The sequence below is a fragment of the Chlorocebus sabaeus genome, chromosome 20, assembly GCF_047675955.1.
Source record: "Chlorocebus sabaeus isolate Y175 chromosome 20, mChlSab1.0.hap1, whole genome shotgun sequence".
In the NCBI taxonomy this organism is placed as follows: domain Eukaryota; kingdom Metazoa; phylum Chordata; class Mammalia; order Primates; family Cercopithecidae; genus Chlorocebus; species Chlorocebus sabaeus.
Window position 1 is genome coordinate 135,356,205 of NC_132923.1, and position 10,708 is coordinate 135,366,912.

The 10,708-nt window shown below is 56.6% G+C and overlaps 1 protein-coding gene across 3 annotated transcripts; it reads left to right on the forward strand.

The window, feature by feature from the left end:
• Positions 1–995: 995 nt before the first annotated feature.
• Positions 996–2,696, forward strand: AURKAIP1 (aurora kinase A interacting protein 1). 3 transcript variants are annotated; one of them, XM_007981004.3, is made up of 4 exons: positions 996–1,429; positions 1,636–1,721; positions 1,981–2,426; positions 2,524–2,696. In XM_007981004.3, the coding sequence occupies exons 2-4, from the start codon at positions 1,670–1,672 to the stop codon at positions 2,623–2,625; spliced, it is 600 nt and encodes a 199-aa protein (XP_007979195.1). In that variant the 5' UTR covers positions 996–1,429; positions 1,636–1,669; the 3' UTR covers positions 2,626–2,696. The 3 variants fall into 3 exon arrangements, with proteins under 3 accessions (XP_007979195.1, XP_007979194.1, XP_072864058.1); XM_007981003.3 differs by having other exon boundaries at positions 1,001–1,510; XM_073007957.1 differs by lacking the exon at positions 996–1,429 and having other exon boundaries at positions 1,558–1,721.
• The last annotated feature ends 8,012 nt before the right edge of the window (positions 2,697–10,708 follow it).

The window sequence follows — 10,708 nt, forward strand, 5'->3', positions numbered from 1 at the left end:
ACCAAGGCGAGGGCTGCTCTGGAGGCACCACCCTGCTCATTCACAACCAGATCCACTAGGGGGCGCTGTGCAGCGGGCGGGCGGGCGGGCGGCAAATAAACCTTCCCTTGGAGATCCCCAGTAGCCCCTGGGGGGTAAGGTAGAGTCATCTGGGGACCTCAGTTATAGGGCAGGGCCTGGAGCCTGCACTTTCTGTCCTCACACTGGCCTATCCTGTCACTCACCGCTGGGCTGGCCCCGGCGGATGACCTGGCCTGGAAGTCCATGCTGGGGTCTCTGTCTTAGCCAACCTCAGGGAGGTGAAAGGAGCCTGTCTGGAGTAGAAAGGTGAAGCTACACGTTGGCAGCGTCTACTCTGGGGAGCAACATTAGGGGCTCAGCCAAACGCAATCCTTCACAGAGGCTGCTTCTAGTTTTCAGACAAAAAGTGAGTGTGATTTGCTTTATCTTTTGAGACAGGGTCTCACTGTCGCCCAAACGAGTGCAGTGGTGCGATCTCGGCTCACCGCAACCTCTGCCTCCCGGGCTCAAGCAATTCTCCTGCCTCAGCCTCCCGAGTAGCTGGGATTACAGGCACCCGCCACCACGCCAGGCTAATTTTTGTAGTTTTAGTAGAGACGGGGTTTCACCATGTTGGCCAGGCTGGTCTCGAACTCCTGACCTCAGGTGATCCGCCCGCCTCGGTCTCCCAAAGTGCTGGGATTACAGGCGTGAGCCACCGCGCCCGCCTTGAGTCTTTTTTTTTTTTTTTAACCCCAGGAATGAGGAGTCGGGGAGGCCCCGATACCGCAGGCTCAGCGCTTGCTCCGGGTCCTTCGTCTCTAGCCAAAACAGGAGAAATAGCTCCAGACACTTCCGCCTTCAGATAACTTCACTTCCGCCACCGGATACGTCACTTCCGTGGCCTTGAGCCCGCACTTCCGTCGGCCCGTTGGGAATCCGGCCCCCGGGTGGTCCGGAAACGATTCTGGACCCGTGGCCATGTCCAGGGCCCGGAACCCCCTGGGATTGTGGGAAATGTAGTTTTTTGCCTCAGTAAGGGACCAGTTGGAGCTGAGGAACCGCGAGAGGACTGGGACCGTGACTCCTCTAACCGGAAACCGTCGCCTTTCGGGCCCGGCGGGGCCTGAGCCAATGCAGAATCGGGGGCCGCGAGGACGCCAGGGGGCGCTGCGCGTAGGAACCGCCGGGTGGCCGCTGCCGATGGGGGCCGACTCGGGGACGGACCGGAAGTGCCTGAGGGCGGCCGCGGAACAGTCAATTTGAGCCGCGGTCGGGCCTGGGAAGGGTCAGCGGCCGACCTGAGGGCCTAGGACGCTGCGGCGGGCGGACCCGGGGTCCCGCCCAGAGGGTCCCGGCGCCAGGCAGCGCGATCCGCGCGGGGGTGAAGCCGGGGAGGGTGCCGGCCTCCACGTTCTGGGACTTTTCTGTGCGTCCGAGCGCGACACCGCCGCCGTCGGGGGCTTGGGAGCCTCCGGGCGCGAGCTGTGTTGGAAGCAAAGTCCTCCTTGTGGGTTGGGGTTGCGGAGGGAGAAGGGAGGCGGGGGTCGCGGCGGGACCAGACGCCCCAGTCCCGGCCCGCCCGTGGCTGCTGAAGGCGCTGCCGCCTGACCTGAACGGGCACCTGTGTTCCAGCTCCCCTGGGACCCGGGGCCGCCACCCACAGACCATGCTCCTGGGGCGCCTGACCTCCCAGCTGCTGAGGGCCGTTCCCTGGGCAGGTAGGAAGCCCCGCGAGGGCGGATGGGAGGATACACGCCTGGTCAGGAGTGCGGGTCCCAGCAGCTCCGCCGGGGCAGGGCCCGTGGCCGCACACACACTCTTTCCCCTCTAAGCTTCCGAGGCGCACAGAGGGAACCTCAGGGGTTCAGGCCAGGAATGAGGTGCGGGGGATCCTCACTGGGACGAACGTGCTGCTCCCCAGCCCGACGGGCCTGCGTGGTCTCGCGAGCGGTGACTGTGGCGTCTGGTTTTCTGCAGGCGGCCGCCCGCCTTGGCCCGTCTCTGGAGTGCTGGGCAGCCGGGCCTGCGGGCCCCTTTACAGCACACCGCCGGCCGGCCCAGGTAGGGCGGCCTCCTTCCCTCGCAAGGGGGCCCAGCTGGAGCTGGAGGAGATGCTGGTCCCCAGGAAGATGTGCGTCAGCCCCCTGGAGAGCTGGCTCACGGCCCGCTGCTTCCTGCCCAGACTAGATAGCGGGACCGCAGGCCCCGTGGCTCCTCCCCAGTCCTACCAGTGTCCGCCCAGCCCGATAGGGGAAGGGGCCGAGCAGGGGGATGAAGGCGTCGGGGATGCGCCTCAAATTCAGTGCAAAAACGTGCTGAAGATCCGCCGGCGGAAGATGAACCGCCACAAGTACCGGAAGCTGGTGAAGAGGACGCGGTTCCTGCGGAGGAAGATCCGGGAAGGACGCCTGAAACGCAAGCAGGTGAGCGGCCCCCTGCTTGTTCCTGGGAGGGCAAAGTGCTGAGAACACGTTTATTTGCCACGAATTAATTGGCGATCCCTCCCTCTGCCACTTGCAGATCAAGTTCGAGAAAGACCTGCGGCGCATCTGGCTGAAGGCGGGGCTGAAGGAAGCCCCCGAAGGCTGGCAGACCCCCAACATCTACCTGCGGGGCAAATGAGTCTGGCGCCGCCCTTCCCGCCCGTTGCTGCTGCGATCTCTAGTAATAAATGCTCAGAGGAGTCAACCATTCCTGCTGGTCTGGAGCCCCTTTTGCCTAGTGTGAGGTCTCTCAGGATTGAGGCTGGTGCCAGTCCCAGGTGTTGTAGAAGACCCGGGCGCCAGGGTGGCAGATTGGCCGTCCATCTCTATAGCTGGCCCTTGGCCGCCGTCCAGAGGGTGCTGGGCCTGTGGGAGCCCCAGCCTCGCTGTGAGTGAATGTGTGCTGTGTGCAGCCCAGGCTAGGTGCTATGGGATCACTGTGAAGAGAGCCCACAGCCCCTCCCTGAGCGCCACATTCCCTGGGGGAGGCCGACCAGGATGGCAGAAGTACAGGGGAACAGGACTGGGGTTGAGGGAGCACCCAGAATGCACGAGGTGACTCAGGTGTATTTCATGAGTGGAGGGTCAGGGAGGGCCTCACTGGGAAGGCAGGAAAGGTCCTGGTACCACTGGTGGTGGTGGATGGTGCCCACCAGGCTCCATGGACGTGAGCCTCCAGTGGCCCTCCATGCCATCCAGCTACAGGGCCAGGGTGTTGGCCCTCCCAGGTGGGTCTGCCATCTCCTGGGGCTCTGAGTGGAGGTGGGGACTCAGCAGGAAGAGTTGGCCCAGAAGGAGTTCAAGGCTAGGGGGTGGCTGAAGGAAGGCTCTCATTTACAGGCTGGAGAATCCCTGAGGCTTAGGTTGAGCCATAGGCCTCCAGTGTCTCCAGGTTCCTCTGGGTGAAGAGGAGGAACACTCCGTGTGTGTGTGTGTGTGCGTGTTTGTGTTTGAGACAGAGTCTCATTTCATCACCCAGGCTGGAGTGCAGTGGTGAGGTCTCAGCTCACTGCAGCCTCTCCCTCCCAGGTTCAAGTGATTCTCCTGCCTCAGCCTCCTGAATAGCTGGGATTACAGGTGCCCGCCACCACGCCTGGCTAATTTTTGTTATTTTTATTAGAGATGGGGTTTCACCATGTTGATCAGGATGGTCTTGATCTCCTGACCTCAAGTGATCTGCCTGCCTTGGCCTCCCAAAGTGCTGGGATTACAGGCGTGAGCCACTGCGCCCGGCTGGAACACGTTATTCCTAAGAGCGGTGGTGTGCAGGGGCCTCGGACTTGGGTAGCAGGGCATGCAGGCGGACACCGGGAAGGTGCTGCAGCCCAGTCTCAGCCGCACTGCCCCCAACAGCTCAGCAACAGGAGAGGAGGCTTTGCGTCCACCCCAGGCATTTGAATGGAGGCCTTGGAGCTGCAGCCTCTCCCACCCCACCCCGTGTGAAGGCTGGGCTGCCTCGCCAGAGACGTGGGGGCCTCTTGTTTTATGTCACAAAAATGTGTCTTGAGTCTCAAGCTTGAGTCCCTTGCCCATCAGACCTTGGGGAGGACTTGAGCGCTGTTCCCAGCAGTTTCTCTAGAACAGGACGGACTTGTGGGTCACACACTGTCCGAGGAGTCGGGCCCTGGACGTGCCAGCCAGCGAGGTCGGCAGGCCTTGGCTGTGGGTCCCAGTCTGCACGGAGGGGTCCGGAGGCCCCAGCGGGTGCAGGTGCGCTTCCCCAGACCACCACACGGGGGCAGCAGCCAGGCTCCTGGGTCCAGGGCTGGGGACCAGGACAGGTGGCAGGAAGCATCTTGTGGGGCCCCAGCTGGGGTCACGGGCTTCCTTCCTGTGTCTGTTTTCCCAGCTGTGAGTGGGGCAGGGTTCCCAGGGCCGAAACTCCTCCGGGTGAAGCGGAACCCGCTCAGTGCCAAGCCTGGCCCTGCCTCAGCCTCCCGGTGCCCTTGCCTGCCACTGGCACCCTCTGCAGAGCCGCTGCCCCTGCGTTTCCTTCCATCCCGGCCTTGGGAGCTGCCCCGGGCTCACCTCCCTCATCTCTGTGTGACGGAGGAGACGTGGGAAGCTGAGTGGACCTGTCCGGAGTCCTAGCCTGCAGAGGTCAGCTGGGCAGCCAGTGGTGGGGAGCAGCCCTACCCAGCTCAGGTACAGCCCTGAGACCCGCCTCGGGCCTGGCCTCCTCCACCGCTGCAGGGGGGCCGGCTTGGGGTGCTCCTGGGAGGCAGGTCAGCCATGGCTTTGAGCTGCATCTGGAGACATCTGTGGCTGTCAGTGGGAAGTGCCGCTGGCACGGGCGGGTGTAGGCTGGGAATGCTGCCACGCAGCCTGCACCATGAGGATGTCCCCACCACGAACCCATCAGCCCACATGTCAGCGGCGGTGGGCAACCCTGCTCCAGACGTCACCATCCCAGTGAGGTGGTGCCTGAGCTGTCCACCCCAGCTCCCGCATCCCAGGCCCCTCCTGCAGGCCTGCACCCTGCCCAGCCTGCAGCGCTCACCCTGCCTTGGCTTGGAAGCCTTTGTTGCCCAACCACAACCTTGGGAAGCAATTTTGGGGTTTTATTTTTATCTCTGTGGCTGATCCCAGGCCACAAGAGGCTGTCCCTCCCCTCTCCGCGGGCCTCCACCCTGCCCCGCCTGTGAGACGTGCACCCCTTCTCCCTGTCGCTTCCCTTGTTCTGGCCCTGGGCATCACCTGGGCGAGGGGGATAGAGGTGGGGTGGGGTGGGCTGGGGGCCTGTGGAGCTGCCAGCGGCCTGCTCCTCATCGTAGCGTGTCCTGGCGGTGCCCAGAGCTTGGCTTCCAGCCAGGACTTGGCTCTGCTGGGGATGGTCTTGGGCAGTGGGGATGGTGCCCCAGCCTCAAGCCCAGGGGTGGGGTTCAGCAGTGGCCTGGAGAATGGCGCATGTGGGTGAACTCAGCCCCGTGCCTCTTCCCCTGGCTGCTGTGTCCCTGGCAGGCCGGTGTCTTCTGTGCCTTCCACTGGGGCCGAGCCTGGGGCCTGGGGCCTGACCAGCTGCAGAGCTGTGGCTTCAGAGCTTTCATGGACCATGGGGAAGGCCCTCAGCTCCCACCCCCGGTGCCCACCCAGGGACCTGCCTGCTTCAGACGTGTGTGTGTTGGGGGGCAGGGGAGCAGCACACGTGTGTGCCAAGCAAGGCCCAGAACCTCCAGGGAACCGAGCTGAGTCTCATTGTCCACGCCCTGTCTGAGGAGCATGCGGGCTGGCGGGGGCGACGGAGAGACCCTCGTGTACAGCGGAGTCTGGAAGGAACCTGGCTTCCCTGGGCTGGGCCAGGACCCCTGAACCTCCCGGGAAGGGCACTGGGAGGGGGGAAAGAACATTCCTGTCTCTCAGGCTGGGGGACTCTGGGTCCTGTTTCTGAATGCCATGGTTTTCTCATTCTTAGTTTACTACTTTTTTTTTTTTTTTTTTTTTGATATGGAATCTCGCTCTGTCGCCAGGCTGAAGTGTAGTGGTGCAATCTTGGCTCACTGCCACCTCTGCCTCCCAGGCTCCAGAGATTCTCCTGCCTCAACTTCCTGAGCAGCTTGGACTACAGTTGTGTGCCACTGTGCCTGGCTGATTTTGTATTTTGATTTTTGTATTTTTAGTAGAGATGGGGTTTCACCATGTTGGTTAGGCTGGTCTCGAACTCCTGACCTCGTGATCTGCCCGCCTCGGCCTCCCACAGTGCTGGGATGACAGGCTGAGCCCCGCGCCTGGCCCAGTTATTTCACTGACCACTGATTAGAATTAGCCATTTCGTAGGCACGGACCCAAAGTACGGAGTTTAACTTGCCAGGAAGCCATGAGCCAGCCCTGATTCTGTGTGATTCCTAAGCTTAGTTGTTTTTTTGTTTTTTTTTGAAAGGGAGTCTTGCTATGTAGCCCAGGCTGGAGTGCAGTGGTCCGATCTCCGCTCACTGCAAGCTCCTCCTCCCGGGTTCCCACCATTCTCCTGCCTCAGCCTCCCGAGTAGCTGGGACTACAGGCGCCTGCCACTACGCCCAGCTAATTTTTTGTATTTTTAGTAGAGACGGGGTTTCACCGAGTTGGCCAGGATAGTCTCGATCTCTCCTAACCTTGTGATCCACCCGCCTCAGCCTCCCAAAGTGCTGGGATTACAGGCGCCAGCCACTGTGCCCGGCCTCCTAAGCTTAATTGTAAAAATAAATTATTTTTATAAAAGTTATGCACGTGAGCCAAGCACGGTGGCTCTCTCCTGTAATCCCAGCACTTTGGGAGGCCGAGGCGGGCGGATCCCGAGGTCAGGAGATCGAGACCATCCTGGCCAACACGGTGAAACCCCATCTCTACTAAAAATACAAAAAATTAACCAGGCGTGGTGGCAGGGGCCTGTAGTCCCAGCTACTCGGGAGGCTAAGGCAGGAGAATGGCGTAAACCCAGGAGGCGGAGTTTGCAGTGAGCTGAGATCGCGCCACTGCACTCCAGCCTGGGTGACAGAGCAAGACTCCGTCTCAAAAAAAAAAAAAAAGTTATGCTTGTATGTGGCTAGTTTAATCATATAAGAAGTCACCAGCAGGCACAGTGACTCACCCCTGTCATCCCAGCACTTTGGGAGGTGGGAGCATTGCATGAAGCCAGGACTCCAAGAGCAGCCTGGGCAACATAGTGAAACCCTGTCTTTACAAAATAAAAAATTAGCTGGGTGTGGTGGTGGGCACCTGTAGACCCAGCTACTCCAGAGGCCGAGGTAACAGGATGCATGAACCCAGGAGTTTGAGGCTGCAGTGACCTGTGTTGTGCTACTGCCCTCCAGCCTGGGTGACAGAGCGAGACCCTGTCTCCAAAAACAAAAAGATTCCTTTAAGAAAAACAATCGGCCAGGCATGGTGGCTCACGCCTGTAATCCCAGCACTTTGGGAGGCCAAGGCGGGCGGATCACGAGGTCAGGAGATCGAGACCATCCTGGCTAACACTGTGAAACCCTGTCTCTACTAAAAATACAAAAATTACCCAGGCATGGTGATGGGTGCCTGTAATCCCAGCTACTCGGGAGGCTGAGGCAGGAGAATGAAGGAAAACAGTGTCTCTTTCCACATCCCCACACCACCTTTCCCAGAGGCAATTTTAGCCTTTTTTTTTTTTTTGAGACGGAGTCTTGCTCAGTCGCCCAGGCTGGAGTGCAGTGGCGCGATCTCGGCTCACTGCAAGCTCTGCCTCCCAGGTTCATGCCATTCTCCTGCCTCAGCCTCCCAAGTAGCTGGGACTACAGGCGCCGCCACCACGCCCTGCTAATTTTTTGCATTTTTGGTAGAGACAGGGTTTCACCATATTAGCCAGGATGGTCTCGATCTCTTGACCTTGTGATCCACCTGCCTCGGCCTCCCAAAGTGCTGGGATTACAGGCGTGAGCCACTGCGCCTAACCAGACCTATTTTTATTTTTTTTTATTTTTTATTTTTTATTTTATTTTATTTTTTGAGACAGAGTCTCGCTCTGTCACCCAGGCTGGAGTGCAGTGGCGTGATCTCAGCTCACTGCAAACTCTGCCTCCCGGGTTTACGCCATTCTCCTGCCTCAGCCTCCCGTGTAGCTGGGACTACAGGCGCCCGCCACCGCGCCTGGCTAATTTTTGTATTTTTTCTTTTAGTAGAGACGGGGTTTCACCGCGTTAGCCAGGATGGTCTCGATCTCCTGACCTCGTGATCCGCCTGCCTTGGCCTCCCAAAGTGCTGGGATTACAGGCGTGAGCCACCACGCCTGGCCAAAGAAAATTTTTTTTTAAATTAGCCTGGTGTAGTTGTGCTTACTTGTGGTTCCAGATACTCAGAAGGCTGAGGTGGAAAGATCCGCTTGAGCCTGGGAGGTCGAACCTGCAGTGAGCCAGTATCACACCACTGCAGTCCAGCCTGGGCAACGGAGTGAGACTCTGTCTCAAAAATAAAAATGAAAAAAGCCGGGTGCCACGGCTCACGCCTGTAATCCCAACACTTTGGGACGCTGAGGCGGGCGGATCACATGGTCAGGCGATCGAGACCATCCGGGCTAACCCAGTAGAAACCCCATCTCTACTAAAAATACAAAAAATTAGCCAAGCATGGTGGCGGGCACCAGTAGTCCCCGCTACTCGGGAGGCTGAGGCAGGAGAATGACATGAACCCCATAGGTGGAGCTTGCAGTGAGCTGAGATCGTACCACTGTACTCCAGCCTGGGCGACAGAGTGAGACTCCATCTCAAAAAATAAATGTTGCTCCTGATCCACTAAACTGAATTCACACTAATTCACACCAATTCATATTCACCAATTTTACTTGCCAATCCACACCCATCCACACTCATTCACACTCACACTCTCACCAATTCACACCCATCCACATTCACTTGCCAATTCACACCCATCTACACTCATCTAAACTCATTCACACTGCAAACCCCAATTCAATTCACACTCACCAATTCACACGCACCAGTTCACACTCATTCACTCTCACTCTCACCAATTCACACCCACACTCATTCACACACTCTCACCAATTCATACCCATCCACACTCAGCCACACTACTTCACACACACCAGTTCACTAATTGACACCCGTTTACATTCATCCACATGTTCATTCACAGTACACACACCAGTTCACACTCACCAATTCACCAATTCACAATCACCAATTCACACCCATCCACATATTCACACTCACTCACCAAATACCCATCCACACTCATCCACATTTCACACTCACCAATTCACTAATTTCCACTCACCCATTTACATTATCCTTTCACACTAGTTCTCACACTCATTCATACTCCTTCACACTCACCCATCCACACCCATTCACATTCACACTCACCAATCCACACACTCATTCACCCTCGACAATCCTCACTAATTCACTTACACTCACCCTTTCACACCACTCTAATCCACACACTCATTCACACTCACATTTATTCACATTCACACTCGCCAATCCATTCACCCATTCTCACCAATCCACTCATTCATACCCATTCACACATTCATATTCACCAATTACACTCACCAGTCCACACTCATTCATTCACACTCATTCATGGACACCAAATTCACATTCATTCACATTCACATTACCCACCCACACTCACTCATTAACACATTCACACTTGCCCATTCACACTCACCAATTCACAGCCATCCACACTCATCCACACTACTTCACACTAATTCAGTAATCACACCCATTTACACTCATCCTTTCACACTCGTTCTCACACTCATACTCCATGCTCACCCATCCACATTCACCTATTCATATTCACACTCACCAAACCACACACTCATTTACACTCGCCAATCCACACTAGCCAATTCACTCACACACCCATTCACATCCATCCCCACTGATCCATGGACTCATTCACACTCACATTCACACTCACCCATTCACACACCAATCTACACTCATTCACACCCACACTCATTCACACACTCATTCACACTCACACTCATTCACACTCACACTCATTCACACTCACCCATTCACACACCAATCTACACTCATTAACACCCACACTCATTCACACCCACACTCATTCACACTCACACATTCACACCCATTCACACACCAATCTACACTCATTCACACTTGCCCATTCACACTCATCCACACTCATTCACACTAATTCACACCTATCCACACTCATCCACGTTTTCACACTCATGAATTCATTAATTCACACACCCATTTACACTCATCCTTTCACACTCATTCTTGCATTAATTCATACTTTCACTCTCACCCATCCACACCCATTCACATGCACACTCACCAATCCACACATTCACACTCATTCACACTTGCCAATCCACACTAACCAGTTCACTCATTCACACTCACACCCATTCACACCCATCCACACTAATCCACACATTCACACTCACACTTATTCACACTCACACTCAACATTCCACACTCATTCACACTAATCCACTCATTCACACTCACACTCAACATTCCACTCATTCACACTCACACCCATTCACAACCATCCACACTAATCCACACATTCACACTCACACTTATTCACACTCACACTCAACATTCCACACTCATTCACACTAATCTACTCATTCACACTCACACTCAACATGCCACACTCATTCACACTCATTCACACTTATTCACATTCACCCATCCACACCCATTCACAGTCATTCACACCCATTCACACATTCACACCCATTTACATTCAACAATCCACATTCA